This window comes from Salmo trutta, chromosome 4, assembly GCF_901001165.1.
Source record: "Salmo trutta chromosome 4, fSalTru1.1, whole genome shotgun sequence".
Lineage (NCBI taxonomy): Eukaryota > Metazoa > Chordata > Actinopteri > Salmoniformes > Salmonidae > Salmo > Salmo trutta.
The window spans coordinates 55,196,683-55,215,198 of record NC_042960.1 but is presented as its reverse complement, the minus strand read 5'-3'; the positions used below and the strand labels follow the sequence as shown (position 1 = coordinate 55,215,198).

Genomic DNA, 18,516 nt, shown 5'->3' with positions numbered 1-18,516 from the left:
TCTTAGTGCACTGAGGTAAAGATGGCTCTAAGCCACAGGAGGTTGGTGGAACCTTAATTGGGGAGGACGGGCTCGTGTTTATGGCTGAGCGGAATGAGTGGAATGGTATCAAATACATCAAACAAATGGTTTCCATATGTTTGATGCCATTCCATTTGCTCCGTTTCAGCCATTATCATGAGCCGCCCTCCCCTCAACTGCTCACTCTGCTCTTGTTCATTCACCTCTTATTTTCCCTCTGAGGCTTTCCCAAACACATATTAGGTAAACCAGGAATCTCCACAACTAGAAACATATTAAAAAGACTGATTCATAGTGGTGTTTAATGAATGCTTTACTTTGTTACCGTGTTTTCTGGGCACCGAAGGCTACAGTAAAACATAAATTCAACTATGTGAGAGGAATAACTACAGTAACTCTTTCTGTAGATATAATCTCACATGACAGATTATACCCTGTATAGAAATAAAGTTAGCTATCTACCTAGCATGGGATTTGGTTAGGTGTTCCTAGATCAGTGTAGATAAACCAAGTTTCCCTTCCTGGGCCTGTTGCCCTGTCTGGTCTGGACAGCATGAGGCAGGGGTGCCGTCTCACATATCAACACCGAAGCCCCAAAGACTCCTTACCTACGGCCAGATCAGCCAGCCAGCCAGCCAGCCAGCCAGCCAGCCACCCACTCCCCCTAAAAGTAAATGTGGATCAAATTAGCCTAACAGCAGCAATGTTCTCTCTTGACTACCAACCGCTTGTCTCTGTTCTGCTCTCAAAAACAGACTATTCTTTCTCCCCAAGACAGACAGACACACTTATTCACTTTCTTGTCCCTGAAGTTTCTCTGAGATATTTTTCCAATTCTTAAAAGTAGATTACAGTAGGATTTAAATGCCAAGAAAAGCAAGAAAGATAGAAACTGAACAACACTGAATACACAAAGTCAGACAGTAAAAACCTTCTTTAACGTGATCAATTTATTTGACTTGGTCCAGTACTACAGAAGCATGGTTTGAAGTAGAGAGATCAATGAAGTTTGGTTCCTTCCAAGAACATTTCTTAAGACTTAGTCATATATGATGAAATCTGATTGGTTGTAACTCCAAAACGTATACTTGACCAACGCTTTCACAATGAAATGTCATCTTCACTCCCTCAATGCTATACCCCAGACAATGATATCTCTCCATGTATGCAGTCAACACAGTCCCAAGCAGGCCAAATCATGGACAGAGTAGCTTTATACGTCAAATGAAAATGGCTTAATCACCAATAAATACAAGTATAAAAAACACCTTGATAATAATTCTCATGATCATAAAATGAAACACGATCATAAAAGAGAGCAACGCCACTCAACTTAAACCACCTCAGCAGTCCAGGTTCATCAACTGATACCAAAACAAAATCATAACCGTGGCAATAGCCAACAAAAATAATACTTAAATAACATAATAATACTATTATTACTGTCTTAATAACAATATCCAGTCAAGTTTTCCTATGATTAGACTTTCTGCTACTAACTAATGTATATGCACCAGTTATTTCCAGTTTGGCAGATAGAGAGTTTAATCAGATTTTTTCCATTGTTTTCTCCTGATGTCATTCCTTCGTTTCGGATCTCCTTGCTTTGGTACAGATGGGCTCTGACTACTTCTTTGGGATCAAACAAGGGGTTGTCAATGTGATGGCACATACATGTACGTGTTTATCTCTGTGTTGCTAATATGTGTTAGCATTTTAGAAAGATTACTATCATAATAATAAGCCATGGATTTCCCCTTTCGGTGGTGTCAATGGGCACCTCTTTCTTTGGAAGGGGGTAGGTTTAAATGCCCTGTTCTCTGTGGTTGGGTCACCAGGCTGTATTAGTAAGTTGACTCTCTATCTGATGTAAGTTCACAGGTAAACACTCTGCAACATGACTGAACTCAGGTCAGCTGCTCTGACCCCTCAGGTGTACCAAAAACAGGGGAAACACTGAGATCTCACTGACATCAGATGAGTCCCCTGATCTCGTACGGCCAAACTCAGGGAAGAAATACTTTCTGCCATAACATAAAGCAATATAAAGTTTCTATATTTTGGAGAATCAAAAACAGAAGCGTAATAAAACAAAATACTAACATAGTATAATTTCATCACTGTAAATCCAGTTGACAATAAAAGGCAATACAAAGGGCAATAAAATGCAATATAATACAGAACGGGTCTGTGGTTTCAATCAATAACCAGGACTTTGCACTAGCGGACCTTTGAAATCATTCATCATGTTAATTCTGTTGCTTGGGGTTTGCTATGGTTTTCCATACACATATTCTGATGATACAGTATAATCAATGCATCAGTCACATGTATCAGTCACAGATCTCCCTCTCCATCCCAGTTTAAATGTGTTGCACACTAAGGCCATTCTAAACACACTCCATAGAACACACTCAGCCCATGACACAAGTTGCTTTGCCAACCTCTAGCTTTTGGCCTAAAACAATCTCTTAACAAAAAAGTGACAAGATAATAAAAGCCTGTCAGGCTATTATTGTTGCAAAAAACAAATTAATTTTCAGATGGGGTTTCCCAGCTATCATAAAGGTTCCAGGGGCACATACAGTACCCAATCCATTTCACCCCCTGCATCAATGAAGCTTCTTCTCATATTTGGTAAAAAATTAAATAAAATACTTTCCATTTCCTTCCTTCCCTTCCTTTCTACTCAGAACTCACTTTCTCTGTTACTTTCTCTAGTCTACATCTCTGTTTCCTTCAACTCAGCAACTCAACTCTTTCACCCTTTCTGACAGGAAAGGCTTCTCAAATCTCACCTTCACTAAGAACATTCTCTTTCACTCAAACGCTTGTTTCCCTCTAAAATCTCTACTACTCTCTACCTCTCTCTACCATTATTATGTTTCTCTCTACTACACTATACCTCCCTCTAATAAAAACAATACCTGGCTAATGGTGCTTATTTGACAAAATGGCCCTGTACACACAGCTGGAGACCTGACAGCACAGACCACAGGACCCACCTGCCCGGTGCGGATAACATCTCCCGCACCAACACGTCTCCAGCCATTGTCTGTGGAATGTGCAGTGTCATCAGAGCACTGAAACAAATCCTTCTACTAAGCCCTTTGTGGAGTTGGAGGGGGATGGTTTAAACAAATTAAACTAGGCTATAACAATATCCACAAATAACAACCTGAGCATTGTGTACACGACTTGTAGGGTTTCTCTGCCATTTCCAGCTGGTATGACTCTGTAGCCAAGTTATGCCAATTGAGTGAGAAGGCCTCAGCAGAGGCAACTCCAACACTGCACTACAGGCATACAGACAAAACAACCACAGACATGGCTGTTTATTTGCCAGGAACATTTCGGGGCTATGAGAGGGAGTCTGGGCCATCTACCTTCTAAGGTGAGCAGCTCCAGGCCCCTCGAGCTGGCCTGACCAGGCCTTATGTTTAACCAAATCATCAAACTGCTGACACATCAAGCAAGAAAGCACTTGCTCGAAAAGCCTAATTGTTTAAGACTCTGTCATCTCTCTGGGCTTGGTTCTTGTTCCTGACAGTGTGTATTTTGGGATGGAGACGGGACTGTTTCATCTCAACTACTGTTTAATGTCTATGTGACCCCTGACCTGTGACTGTGTAAGGCTATAGGCCATTGTGTGACCCCTGACCTGTGGCTGTGTAAGGCTATAGGCCGTTGTGTGACCCCTGACCTGTGACTATGTAATGCAATAGGCCACAGTGTGTTCCGTTAAGGTCCTGGGTCTTTCTCTCTCTCTCACCACATTCACATGTATAAGAATCAAAACAGCACAAATGGTGACAGGTTGGCCTGGCATCCATCTCGCTCCACTTTCAGGAAATGACTTACATAATTTAATTTAGATCCTAAATTACATATTCCCTAATATCATATGCTCATATATAGGACATACGCTTTTATGGTGATATACATAGCCACATTTTTTACATATGCGGCCATATTAATATATCATGTATACATGTTTCACTTTCTTGGGTAACATAATAATTATATATGTCAGTTCCACAATCCACACAAAGGGTTGGAGACATTGAGCTTTGGACTATTCCAGTACTGCCAGAACCCACCAGTTTTGTATTCAAACTAAATCTACACAAATATTAATAAATAATTAACATCGTCAGTTATTATGGAGCAAGACCCTGGTTTGTTTTTTACATGAAGTAAAAGATCACAAAAACATGTGCTCTGTGTGAGTTTTAAGGTGCTTTTGTAAACTCAAACTCAATTCATGGTTCGCTTTGAGAGCCAACCAGTGTCTGGTTGCTGCGCATGTGATTCTAACTTGCCTTTTGCTGAACATGTAAACATTTGAACACAGCAAAGTCTACGGGCGGATGGAGGAGGAAGGCTGGGCGGATTTCTCTCATGCCAGTTGTTTTTTCACTCCACTCACGTCGTTTGAAAACCCTGCTAACTGAATGTCCTTTGGCCTGAGAAGTGCATAATAGTCATGTATTGTATGTATGAGTGTGTGTATAATATCGTTTCCAACAAGGATTTGAACCCCGGTGAGAAAACTATAACCTCCCAAAAGGTTTAGGTAGGCTATCCCAGCAACATACGGGTCACTGGTCGTCAATGACATACACATACATGTACACACACATACACACAGACACACACACCAACAGAGACAGATGTTACAGCCTCAGCCTGGCCACCTGGCTGCCTCCTCTATCCCCTCCTCGGCTAGGTGAGGTTGCTGCTGATGTCCAGGGCTTGCTGGTACACCTGAGTCATGTCGTCCAGGTCCCCCAGCAGGGAGAAGCTGCCATTGTCCCCCGGAGACCCCCGCGCTCTGGGGGTCCGGCCGAACTTTGACCCGTGGAGCAGAGGGGCTGCCTGGAAGCCCTTGAAGTTGGCCAGCTGCAGCAGGTTTTCGGCTGACACACAAGCCCTGATGTTGGGGCGGTGTGGGGTGGTGGGGGGCCAGTCGGGGGACAGCCTGGGGGACACGATGCCATCCTCCAACACCATGCTGGATGGACGGCTCTGGCTGCGGGACAGGCCAGAGTCACCCTGGGAGGGTTCCCCGAGAGCACCAGCCGAGGGAGGGCCACTGTAGGTGGAATATTTCCCGTTGCGCTTCAAGATGCCCTTCCTCCCCACCACTCTCCTGGGCGGGGAGCTGCAGGCAGCAACCAGGGACATGGTGGCACCCACTAGCAGCTCGGAGGACTCACTGCGCTCCGGGGAGGAGTAGTACCCTGATTCACGTTGTTGGTTGTTCTTCAGGATGCCCTTCCTGGGAAGGGTGGGCACCATCTTGGCCGGCGAGCCCCCTGCCAGGGCGGGCTCCTCCTCTTCCTCCTCTCTGTCGGGGCTAGAGCAACCTGGTTCTCCCTCGGCTGGCCTGAGGCCCATTATCGCTCCACCGCTCCCCAGCTCCACCTCCTCCAGGCTGGGCGAATGCTGCTTCTCTATCAGCCGTGTCTTCAGGATCCCCTTGGGCCTCTTCAGCCCGGGCTTCTCCCCCTCTCCTCCACCGTGGGGCCCATCTCCCACCTCGTTCTCTTTCTTGGACTTCTTGGGGCGCTGGCGGAGGACCAGGGGCAGCAGGGCGGTGGGTTTGCCCGGCCGGGGCTCTGTGCGGTTCTGCCAGTCGATGAAGCGGGCCAGCATGGGAGAGGAGGTGCCGTTGTCCCGCTGGGTCTCACAGTCGCACACGCTGCTCTTCCAGCCCCAGTTGACCCACCAGTGGTTGGCGATGTCTTCCACCGTGGCCCGCCGCTCTGGGTTCACCATCAACATCCAGCGGATCAGACCGCGGGCATCTGGGAAGGGCAACAGGAGGGGAGCAGAGTTTAACATTCAACAGGGGGTATGTAGGAGCTGGGTTACACTTCACTGTTGTTTTTTGCTGCAGAGCATTTATTATCTAACAATCATTATACTTAGTGTGTAGAGGGAAACTAGATCTTAGACCAGGGTTTCCCAATAGGCGTCCCGCCAAATTCTAAAAACAAATAATAGTTGTTGGACATAAAAGACTGTAAAATCACCAGGAAATCAGCTCAAAGTGATTTTAATTTAGGAATTCTGTTCCCAAGTATTCCCACGCATAAATAGAGAGGCATATGTGATCCCAATGTAATCAACGTTTGAAATTATTCTGTTTGGGATTCTTGCACTCAATTTGCAGTGTACAAATGATTTCTAACAATGTTGTGCCCCCCGACCATCCGCTCAAGGAAACATGGCCCACAGAGGAATGTAATTGGGTATCCCTGTCTCAGACTATAGGTAGAGGGTCTTGTTCTGTACCTGAGGACTGGGTGGGCTCTCTGTACTCTCCATTGCTGATCTGGCGGATGAGGTTCTTGTGGTCTCCTCCATCAAACGGCATGGTCCCATAGACCAGGGTGTATAGAAGCACCCCCAGAGCCCAGCTGTCCACCTATAACAACAAAACACACACACAGGTAACTACATAGATCAGGATCACGATCAGATAGACTGAATATGAGAGATCAGTCAGTAAAATCTGTCACTGGAGACGCAGTTGAAAAAAATAGGAATCTCTCATTTCCCTTTTCCAATTCCCAGTAACTGGTAAATGAGGCTCAATGCCATTACTGGGTTAGCAACAGGTCATTAAAACATTAACAAGGAGCGTACTGTATCTGAACTGGAACGACATATGTTGTTGCGCCAGCTGAAACAGTGTAAGCACTGCACAGCTATACACTCTAGAAAGGGTTCTACCTGGAACCAAAAGGGTTCTACCTGCAACTAAAAAGGGTTCTTCAAAGGGTTCTCCTATGTGGAAAGCCGAAGAAACCTTTAAGGTTCTAGATAGCACCTTTTTTTCTAAGAGTGTACCATATTGCTCTACAACATAATATCATAGGAAATCTTCATTTTGGCACATTTTTGCAAAAAGGCAAAAGGTTACAGTAATCTGATGTTTTTCTCAACACAATTTGAAAATATGAGTCTCTCCCTCCCTCTTCCCCCTCCATTCCCTCTCCCACCTACTTTCCCTCCCTCACCCTCCTCTCTCTCCCTCCTTCACCCTCTCCCTCTTTCTCTCCCCTTCCCTCACTCTCCCCTTCTCTCTCCCTCCTCCCCCCATTCTCTCTCCCTCCTTTCCCTGCCTCCCTTCCTCTCATCTCATCTCATCTCATCTCTCTCTCTCTCATCTCTCTCTCATCTCTCTCTCTCTCTCTCTCTCTCTCTCTCTCTCTCTCTCTCTCTCTCTCTTTCCCTCTTCTCTCTCCCTCCTCTCTCCCACCTCTGTCTGTCTGTTGACTCTCTCTCTCCACTCATTTTACCTTTTTGCAAAAACGTGCCAGGATGACGTTTTCAGGCTGATAATGGGCTGTGCTCTAAGCCCTGCTTTCCACTTCCATCCTCTCAGCCATAGAACCAGAGTCTGGAGTGTGCCAGTTTGTTTCCATGCAAATAGAACTCTATTTCTCCCTCTGTCTTTCTCTATGTGTCAACCTGCGCTTTGTGACCACTAATCTAATGCAATGTGACTGTCTCAGTAAACAGGTTATGCAAGACCAGTGTCTGGGGCATGGAGGGGGAAGGAGGGGGGACAGAGGGGTGGAGAGGGGTGTAATGAGTCCAGCAGAGGTGGCAGAGCCGTGATGCCCTGACAGATCTCAGGAGACACAATGCCGGTCACTGATTAGCCAGACGTCAGGCTTTGGAAGAGGAGGACAAGACTCCTGGAGGAATGTGGCTGCTTGTTGATGGTCAGGGGGATATAGCCAGCCCATGTCTGGGACTGAGCTCTGGGACTGGGTTCTGCGATTGGGCAGACTGGACTTCCTTTAGGGCCCATGCTTGGAATGTCTCACACTGGAGCCGCTCTGTCATTGGTTCAATGACTGAGAGCGCTCCTCTGTGATTGGTCGACTGGCAGGGCTGCAGGGAGGGTGAGACGGGGTGAGTGCCATTGTTGTGTTCTGTTTTTGTTTCCAGTGTTAGCTGTAATTTGCGGGTTTTCCCCAACTGGATTCTGTAATTTTCATTACAATCTCTGAGTTGTTTTTTTTAGCACACTGAAGAAAATGACAGTGAATTATACTAAATTGAATCGTTGGACTTTGCAGTCTAAAAATACGACTTTAACTTTGCTTTATAATGCACAATTTTTCTTGCAATTTGGAAAAGCCCTAAAGAATTACTTTCAAATTAGTCAATAAATAGTTTTGGGGCTGTTTTGTCACATTCTCTCTCCCTTTTTCTTAACCAAACAACTTCTCAATCCCACCCATCTTTGGAAGTGAAGTTGCTGAGCCTGTCTGTGTAACTCATTCATATTCTATTCAAATCAAATCAAACTTCATTTGTCACATGCACCGAATACAACAAGTGTAGACTTTACCGTGAAATGCTTACTTACGAGCCCTTAACCAACAGTAGACTAGTTTACCAAGTAGACTAAAATAAAAAGTAATTATAAAAAGTAACACAATAGCAATAACAATAACGAGGCTATATACAGGGGGCACCAGTACCGAGTCAGTGTGCGGGGGTACAGGCTACTTGAGGTTATCTGTACATGTAGGTGGGGGCGAAGTGATTATGCATAGATAACAAACAAACAGCGAGTAGCAGCAGTGTACAAATGGGATGGGAGGTTCAATGTAAATTGTCCTGTGGCGATTTTATAAAATGTTCAGCAGTCTTATGGCTTGGGGGTAGAAGCTGTTGAGGAGCCTTTTGGTCCTAGACTTGGTGCTCCGGTACCACTTCCCATGCGGTAGCAGAGAAAACAGTCTATAACTTGGCTGACTGGAGTCTCTGACAATTTTATGTGCTTTCCTCTGACACCGCCTATTATATAGGTCCTGGATGGCAGGAAGCTTGGCCCCAGTGATGTACTGGGCCGTTCGCACTACCCTCTGTAGTGCCATACGGTCAGATGCCGAGCAGTTGCCATACCAGGCGGTGATGCAACTGGTCAGGATGCTCTCGATGGTGCAGCTGTAAAACCTTTTGAGGATCTGGGGACCCATGCTCTCTTCACGACAGTCTTGGTATGTTTGGACCATGATAGTTTGTTGGTGATGTGGACACCAAGGAACTTGAAACTCTCAACCCGCTCCACTACAGCCCCGTCGATGTTAATGGTGGCCTGTTCGGCCTGCCTTTTCCTGTAGTCCACGATCAGCTCCTTTGTCTTGCTCACATTGAGGGAGATGTTGTTGTCCTGTCACCATACTGCCAGTTCTCTGACCTCCTCCCTATAGGCCGTCTCATATTTGTCGGTGATGTGTTGTCAGCAAACTTAATGGTGGTGTTGGAGTCGTGATTGGCTACGCAGTCGTGGGTAAACAGGGAATACAGGAGGGTACTAAGTACACACCCCTTGAGGGTCCCAGTGTTGAGGATCAGCGTGGCAGATGTGTTGTTGCCTACTCTTACCACCTGGGGGCGGCCCTTCAGGGAGTCCAGGATCCTGTTGCAGAGGGAGGTGTTTAGTCCCAGAGTCCTTAGCTTAGTGATGAGCTTCGTGGGCACTATGGTGTTGAACGCTGAGCTGTAGTCAATGAATAGCATTCTCACATAGGTGTTCCTTTTGTCCAGGTGAGAAAGGGCAGTGTGGAGTGCAATTGAGATCTGTGGATCTGTTGGGGCGGTATGCAAATTGGAGTGGGTCTAGGGTGTCCGGGAGGATGCTGTTGATGTGAGCCACGACCAGCCTTTCAAAGCACTTCATGGCTACCGACGTGAGTGCCACGGGGCAGTAATCATTTAGGCAGGTTAACTTCACTTCCTTGGGCACAGGGACTATAGTGGTCTGCTTGAAACACGTAGTTATTACAGACTCGGTCAGGGAGAGGTTGAAAATGTCAGTGAAGACACTTGACAGTTGGTCCGCGCATGCTTTGAGTACACGTCTTGGTAATCCGTCTGGGCCAACGGCTTTGTGAATGTTGACCTGTTTAAAGGTTTTGCTCACATCGGCTACCGAGAGCGTTATCACACAGTCATCCAGAACAGCTGGTGCTCTCGTGCATGCTTCAGTGTTAATTGCCTCGAAGCGAGCATAAAAGGCATTTAACTCATCTGGTAGGCTCGCGTCACTGGGAAGCTCACGTCTGGGTTTCCCTTTCCGTAACAGTTTTCAAGCCCTGCCACATCCGACGAGCGTCAGAGCAAGTGTAGTAGGATTCAATCTTAATCCTGTATTGACGTTTTGCTTGTTAGATGGTTCGTCTGAGGGCATAGAAGGATTTCTTATAAGCGTTCGGATTAGTCTCCCGCTCCTTGAAAGCGGCAGCTCAAGCATTTAGCTCGATGCGGATGTTGCCTGTAATCCATGGCTTCTGGTTGGGAAATGTACGTACAGTCACTGTGGGGACAACGTCATCGATGCACTTATTGATGAAGCCGATGACTGAGGTGGTGTACTCCTCAATGCCATTGGATGAATCCCGGAACATATTCCAGTCTGTGCTAGCAAAACAGTCCTGTAGTCTAGCATCCCGTCATCTGGCCACTTCCGTATTGAGCGAGTCACTGGTACTTCCTGCTTTAGTTTTTGCTTGTAAGCAGGAATCAGGGGGATAGAATTATGGTCAGATTTGCCAAATGGAGTGTGGGGGAGAGCTTTGTATGCATCTCTGTGTGTGGAGTAAAGGTGGTCTAGGATTTTTTCCCCCTCTGGTTGCACATGTGACATGCGGTAAAAATGTGCATTAAAGTCCCCAGCCACCAGCAGCACCACTTCTGGGCGAGCATTTTCTTTGCTTATAGCCTTATAGAGTTGGTTGAGAGCGGTCTTAGTGCTAGCTTCGTTCTGTGGTGGTAAATAGACGGCTACGAATAATACAGATTAGAACTCTCTTTGTTGATAGTGTGGTCTACAACTTATCATAAGGTACTCTACCTCAGGCGAGCAATACCTCGAGACTTATTTAATATTAGACATCGCGCACTAGCTGTTATTGACAAATAGACACACACCCTCACCCCTCGTCTTACCAGAGGTAGCGTCTCTGTTCTGCCAGTGCATGGAAAATCCCGCTAGCTCTATATTGTCCGTATCTTCGTTCAGCCACATCTCGGTGAAACATAAGATGTTACAGTTTTTAATGTCCCATTGGTAGGATAATCTTAATCGTAGGTCATTAATTTTATTTTACAATGATTGCATGTTAGCAAGAAGAACGGATGTTAGTGGGAGTTTACTCGCTCGCCTCTGGATTCTCAGAAGGCTGCCCGATCTGCGGCCCCTTTTCTGGCCTTTCTTCATGCAAAAGGCGTGGATCTGGGCCTGTTCCAGTGAAAGCAGGATATACTTCTCCTCGGACTCGTTAAAAGAAGAAGTTTCTTCCAGTCCGCGGTGAGTAATCGCTTTTCTGATGTCCAAAAGTTATTTTTGGTCATAAGAGATGGTAGCAGCAACATTATGTACACAATAAGTAAAAAAATAAGTTACACAAAACACAAAAAAAATAACAAAAAAGCACAATCGGTTGGGAGAACATTAAATGTCAGCCATGATCTTCAGCGCCAGGATACTATGAGCAACAACTACACTATAGTCTTCAAAGGGAGCCAAGCCACCATCTGTGGCCTTCCACTAAGGATGTGAGAGTTGCTGGGAGTAGTAACTGAGTAGGGAGCATCCCATGGAAGAGCATACCTCATGCCTCTATAACCGGTGTGAAATTGCTAGCTAGTAGGTGATGCGTGCTGGGAGCATTTCAATCGGTGACATCACTCGCTCTGAGACATTGAAGTAGTTGTTTCCCTTGCTCTGCAAGGCTTTTGTGGAGCGATAGGTAACGATGGTACGAAGGTGACTGTTGTCGATGTATGCAGAGGGTCCCTGGTTCAAGCCCAGGTTGGGGCGAGAAGGACGGAAACAATGCTGTTACACCTCCTCCCTTCCCTCCACTCCCTCCCTCTACCACCAACCTTCTCTATCTCTCTCCCTCCCTCTCTATATCTGATTTGGGACTCCGACCCAACAGTGCCAGGTCCTGGGGATTAGTAATAACTTCTCCCAGGGACAAAAGAAAACCAGTCTGTCTCATTGTGTCTGTCTGTGGCCCCTGACCTCTGTGGTGCCTGCCTAGTGCCTACCTCTGGGCCGCAGTAAGGTCTTCCATTGACTATCTCCGGTGATGCATAGAGTGGGCTGCCACAGAAAGTCTGCAGCAGTTTGTCCTTGTGGTAGAGGTTGGACAGTCCAAAGTCAGCAATCTGGTGGGAGACAGAGACACATCGAGGTTTGGTAAAACATCATAACAAATGTCATTAAAAGTCTCATGGCACTGACAAGGTTACAGACTCTAAAAAAGAAAGTTGTCTAGTAGTGCCTCCATATCTAAATAGCACTCAAAGTTACAGACTGTTACATAATTACAGATTCAAACAATGTATGGACAAGAGTCTGTAGAGTTGAATAAAAATGACTCTTTCTTACCTTAATGTTACAGTTTTCATCCAGTAGCACATTTTCCAGTTTCAAATCCCTGTGCACCACCCCATTCTGTAAAAGACAAACAGTACATCCGTTGGCTCTAGAAGAAAAATCACCAGACCGATTGCCGGTCTGTACAGTAGGGGAGCGTTCATTCGCTGTTCGTTCATTCGCTTGCTGCCGGTGAGGTGAGACCAAACTCCAGTGTTGTTCTCAGGGGATATAGTTAGAGTGGGCCAATTGGTCTAGTAGGTTTAATTGCCCTGCCTGGCCCTCTATCGTCTGTGTGTTGACATCTGTAGTGATTTTCCCTCTAACTCACCTCACATAAACAAGAGCCTATAATGATGGACCAGGATAATTTACAGTGCCAGTGCTACTCATTCAAGGGTTTTTCTACATTTTTACTGTTTTCTACATTGTAGAATAATAGTGAAGACATCAGAACTATGAAATAAAACATATGGAATCATGTAGTAACTGAAGATGGTGCTGGCTAAAGCTAAAACTGGCAAGTGTAGAAAGTATAGGGCTATTTTTATCCACGTCGGCATCAACGATGTTAGGATGAAACAGTCAGAGGTCACCAAGCGCAACATAGCTTCAGCGTGTAAATCAGCTAGAAAGATGTGTCGGCATCGAGTAATTGTCTCTGGCCCCCTCCCAGTTAGGGGGAGTGATGAGCTCTACAGCAGAGTCTCACAACTCAATCGCTGCTTGAAAACTGTTTTCTGCCCCTCCCAAAAGATAGAATTTGTAGATAATTGGCCCTCTTTCTGGGACTCACCCACAAACAGGACTAAGCCTGGCCTATTGAGGAGTGACAGACTCCATCCTAGCTGGAGGGGTGCTCTCATCTTATCTACGAGCATAGACAGGGCTCTATCTCCCTTAGCTCCACAATGAAATAGGGTGCAGGTCAGGCAGCAGGCTGTTAGCCAGCCTGCCAGCTTAGTGGAGTCTGCCACTAGCACAGTCAGTGTAGTCAGCTCAGCTATCCCCATTGAAACCGTGTCTGTGTCTCGACCTAGGTTGGGCAAAACTAAACATGGCGGTGTTCGCCTTAGCAATCTCACTAGAATAAAGACCTCCTCCATTCCTGCCATTATTGAAAGAGATCGTGATACCTCACATCTCAAAATAGGGCTACTTAATGTTAGATCCCTCACTTCAAAGACAGTTATAGTCAATGAACTAATCACTGATCATAATCTTGATATGATTGGCCTGACTGAAACATGGCTTAAGCCTGATGAATTTACTGTGTTAAATGAGGCCTCACCTCCTGGTTACACTACTGACCATATCCCCCGCGCATCCCGCAAAGGCGGAGGTGTTGCTAACATTTACGATAGCAAATTTCAATTTACAAAAAAACCCAGACGTTTTCGTCTTTTGAGCTTCTAGTCATGAAATCTATGCAGCCTACTCAATCACTTTTTATAGCTACTGTTTACAGGCCTCCTGGGCCATATACAACATTCCTCACTGAGTTCCCATCGGACCTTGTAGTCATAGCAGATAATATTCACATTTTTGGTGACTTTAATATTCACATGGAAAAGTCCACAGACCCAATCCAAAAGGCATTCGGAGCCATCATCGACTCAGTGGGTTTTGTCCAACATGTCTCTGGACCTACTCACTGCCACAGTCATACTCTGGACCTAGTTTTGTCCCATGGAATAAATGTTGTGGATCTTAATATTTTTCCTCATAATCCTGGACTATCGGACCACCATTATATTATGTTTGCAATCGCAACACATAATCTACTCAGACCCCAACCAAGGAGCATCACAAGTCGTGCTATAAATTCTCAGACAACCCAAAGATTCCTTGATGCCCTTCCAGACTCCTTCTGCCTACCCAAGGACGTCAGAGGACAAAAATCAGTTAACCACCTAACTGAGGAACTCAATTTAACCTTGCGCAATACCCTAGATGCAGTTGCATCCCTTAAAACTAAAAACATTAGTCATAAGAAACTAGCTCCCTGGTATACAGAAAATACCCGAGCTCTGAAGCAAGCTTCCAGAAAATTGGAACGGAAATGGCGCAACACCAAACTGGAAGTCTTCTGATTAGCTTGGAAAGACAGTACCGTGCAGTATCGAAGATCCCTCACTGCTGCTCGATCATCCTATTTTTCCAACCTAATTGAGGAAAATAAGAACAATCCGAAATGTATTTTTGATACTGTCGCAAAGCTAACTAAAAAGCAGCATTTCCCAAGAGAGAATGGCTTTCACTTCAGCAGTAATAAATTCATGAACTTCTTTGAGGAAAAGATCATGATCATTAGAAAGCAAATTATGGACTCCTCTTTAAATCTGCGTATTCCTCCAAAGCTCAGTTGTCCTGAGTCTGCACAACTCTGCCAGGACCTAGGATCAAGGGAGACACTCAAGTGTTTTAGTACTATATATCTTGACACAATGATGAAAATAATCATGGCCTCTAAACCTTCAAGCTGCATACTGGACCCTATACCAACTAAACTACTGAAAGAGCTGCTTCCTGTGTTTGGCCCTCCTATGTTGAACATAATAAATGGCTCTCTATCCACCGGATGTGTACCAAACTCACTAAAAGTGGCAGTAATAAAGTCTCTCTTGAAAAAGCCAAACCTTGACCCAGAAAATATAAAAAAACTATCGGCCTATATCGAATCTCCCATTGCTCTCCAAAATTTTTGAAAAATCTGTTGCTCAGCAACTCACTGCCTTCCTGAAGACAAACAATGTATATGAAATGCTTCAGTCTGGTTTTAGACCCCATCATAGCACTGAGACTGCACTTGTGAAGGTGGTAAATGACCTTTTAATGGCATCAGACCGAGCCTCTGCATCTGTCCTCGTGCTCCTAGACCTTAGTGCTGCTTTTGATACCATCGATCACCACATTCTTTTGGAGAGATTGGAAACCCAAATTGGTCTACACGGACAAGTTCTGGCCTGGTTTAGATCTTATCTGTCGGAAAGATATCAGTTTGCCCCTGTGAATGGTTTGTCCTCTGACAAATCAACTGTAAATTTCGGTGTTCCTCAAGTTTCTGTTTTAGGACCACTATTGTTTTCACTATATATTTTACCTCTTGGGGATGTCATTCGAAAACATAATGTTAACTTTCACTGCTATGCGGATGACACACAGCTGTACATTTCAATGAAACATGGTGAAGCCCCAAAATTGCCCTCGCTGGAAGCCTGTGTTTCAGACATAAGGAAGTGGATGGCTGCAAACGTTCCACTTTTAAACTCGGACAAAACAGAGATGCTTGTTCTAGGTCCCAAGAAACAAAGATATCTTCTGTTGAATCTGACAATTAATCTTGATGGTTGTACAGTCATCTCAAATAAAACTGTGAAGGACCTCAGCGTTACTCTGGACCCTGATCTCTCTTTTGACGAACATATCAAGTTTGTTTCAAGGACAGCTTTTTTCCATCTGCGTAACATTGCAAAGATCAGAAATGTTCTGTCCAAAATTGATGCAGAAAAATTAATCCATGCTTTTGTTACTTCCAGGTTAGACTACTGCAATGCTCTACTTTCCGGCTACCCGGATAAAGCACTAAATAAACTTCAGTTAGTGCTAAATACGGCTGCTAGAATCCTGACTAGAACCAAAAAAATGTATCATATTATTCCAGTGCTAGCCTCCCTACACTGGCTTCCTGTTAAGAAAAGGGCTGATTTAAAAGTTTTACTGCTAACCTACAAAGCATTGCATGGCTTGCTCCTACCTATCTTTCCGATTTGGTCCTGCCGTACATACCTACACGTACGCTACGGTCACAAGACGCAGGCCTCCTAATTGTCCCTAGAATTCTAAGCAAACAGCTGGAGGCAGGGCTTTCTCCTAATGAGCTCCATTTTTATGGAATGGTCTGCCTACCCATTTGAGAGACGCAGACTCGGTCTCAACCTTTAAGTCTTTATTGAAGACTCATCTCTTCAGTAGGTCCTATGATTGAGTGTAGTCTGGCCCAGGAGTGTGAAGGTGAACGGAAAGGCACTGGAGCAACGAACCGCCCTTGCTGTCTCCGCCTAGCCGGTTCCCCTCTCTCCACAGGGATTCTCTGCCTCTAACCCTATTACATGGGCTGAGTCATTGGCTTACTGGTGCTCTTCCATGCCGTCCCCACTTGAGTGGGTTGAGTTGAGTGGGTTGAGTCACTGACGTGGTCTTCCTGTCTGGGTTGGCGCCCCTCCTTGGGTTGTGCCGTGGCGGAGATCTTTGTGGGCTATACTCGGCCTTGTCTCAGGATGGTAAGTTGGTGGTTGAAGATATCCCTTCAGTGGTGTGGGGGCTGTGCTTTGGCAAAGTGGGTGGGGTTATATCCTGCCTGTTTGGCCCTGTCCGAGGGTATCATCGGATGGGGCCACAGTGTCTCCTGACCCCTCCTGTCTCAGCCTCCAGTATTTATGCTGCAGTAGTTTATGTGTTGGGGGGCTAGGGTCAGTCTGTTATATCTGGAGAATTTCTCCAGTGTCCTGTGTGAATTTAAGTATGCTCTCTCTAATTCTCTCTTTCTCTCTTTCTTTCTCTCTCTCTCTCTCTTTCTCTCTCTCTCTCTCTCTCTCTCGGGGGACCTGAGCCCTAGGACCATGCCTCAGGACTACCTGGCATGATGACTCGTTGCTGTCTCCTGTCCACCTGGCCGTGCTGCTGCTCCAGTTTCAACTGTTCTGCCTGCGGCTATGGAACCCTGACCTGTTCACCGGACGTGCTACCTGTCCCAGACCTGCTGTTTTCAACTCTCTAGAGACAGCAGGAGCGGTAGAGACTCTCAATGATCGGCTATGAAAAGCCAACTGACATTTACTCCTGAGGTGCTGACCTGTTGCACCTTCGACAACTACTGTGATTATTATTATTTGACCATGCTGGTCATTTATGAACATTTGAACATCTTGGTCATGTTCTGTTATAATCTCCATCTGGCACAGCCAGAAGAGGACTGGCCACCCCTCATAGCCTGGTTCCTCTCTAGGTTTCTTCCTAGGTTTTGGCCTTTCTAGGGAGTTTTTCCAAGCCACCGTGCTTCTACACCTGCATTGCTTGCTGTTTGGGGTTTTAGGCTGGGTTTCTGTACAGCACTTTGAGATATCAGCTGATGTAAGAAGGGCTATATAAATACATTTGATTTGATTTGATTAGTAACCAAAAAAAGTGTTAACAAATCAAAATATATTTTATATTTGAGATTCTTCAAAGTAGCCATCCTTTGCCTTTATGCCAGCTTTGCACACTCTTGGCATTCTCTCAACCAGCTTCATGAGGTAGTCACTTGGAATGCATTTCAATGAACAGGTGTGCCTGGTTCAAAGTTAATTTGTGGAATTTCTTTCCTTCTTAATGCATTTGAGCCAATCAGTTGTGTTGTGACAAGGTAGGGGTGGTATACAGAAGATAGCCATATTTGGTAAAAGACCAAGCAAGAACAGCTCAAATAAGCAAAGAGAAATGACAGTACATCATTATTTTAAGATGTCAAGGTCAGTCAATCCAGTAAATTTCAAGAACTTTGAACGTTTCTTCAAGTGCAGTCGCAAAAACCATCAAGCGCTATGATGAAATTGGCTCTCATGAGGACCGCCACAGGAAAGGAAGACCCAGAGTTACCTCTGCTGCAGAGGATAAGAGGATAAGAGAATGAGTTCAATTGAATTAACTGCACCTCAGATTGCAGCCAGAATAAATGCTTCACAGAGTTCAAGTAACACACATCTCAACATCAACTGTTCAGAGGAGACAGCGTGAATCAGGCCTTCATGGTCGAATTGCTGCAAAGAAACCACTAAGGACACCATTAAGAAGAGACTTGATTAGGCCAAGAAACACAAGCAATGGACATTAGACCAGTGAAAATCTGTCCTTTGGTCTGATGAGTCCACATTTGAGATCTTTGGTTCCAACTGCGGTGTCTTTGTGAGATGCAGAGTAGGTGAACGTATGATCTCCGCATGTGTGGTTCCCGCCATGAAGCATGGAGGAGGAGGTGTGATAGTGTGGGGGTGCTTTGCTGATGACACTGTCTGTGATTTATTTAGAATTCAATG

General features: G+C 45.3%; 1 protein-coding gene across 1 annotated transcript in view; it reads right to left on the bottom strand.

Moving 5' to 3' along the window:
* Positions 1–950: 950 nt before the first annotated feature.
* Positions 951–18,516, bottom strand: part of LOC115192649 (NUAK family SNF1-like kinase 1) — a 38,365-nt gene continuing 20,799 nt past the window's right edge. The window contains exons 4-7 of the mRNA XM_029751403.1: positions 12,452–12,517; positions 12,109–12,228; positions 6,322–6,454; positions 951–5,831 (exon numbers count right to left, since the gene is read on the bottom strand). Coding sequence (XP_029607263.1) covers positions 4,747–5,831; positions 6,322–6,454; positions 12,109–12,228; positions 12,452–12,517 — 1,404 coding nt within the window. The 3' untranslated portion in view covers positions 951–4,746. The remainder of the gene's footprint in view (positions 5,832–6,321; positions 6,455–12,108; positions 12,229–12,451; positions 12,518–18,516) is intronic.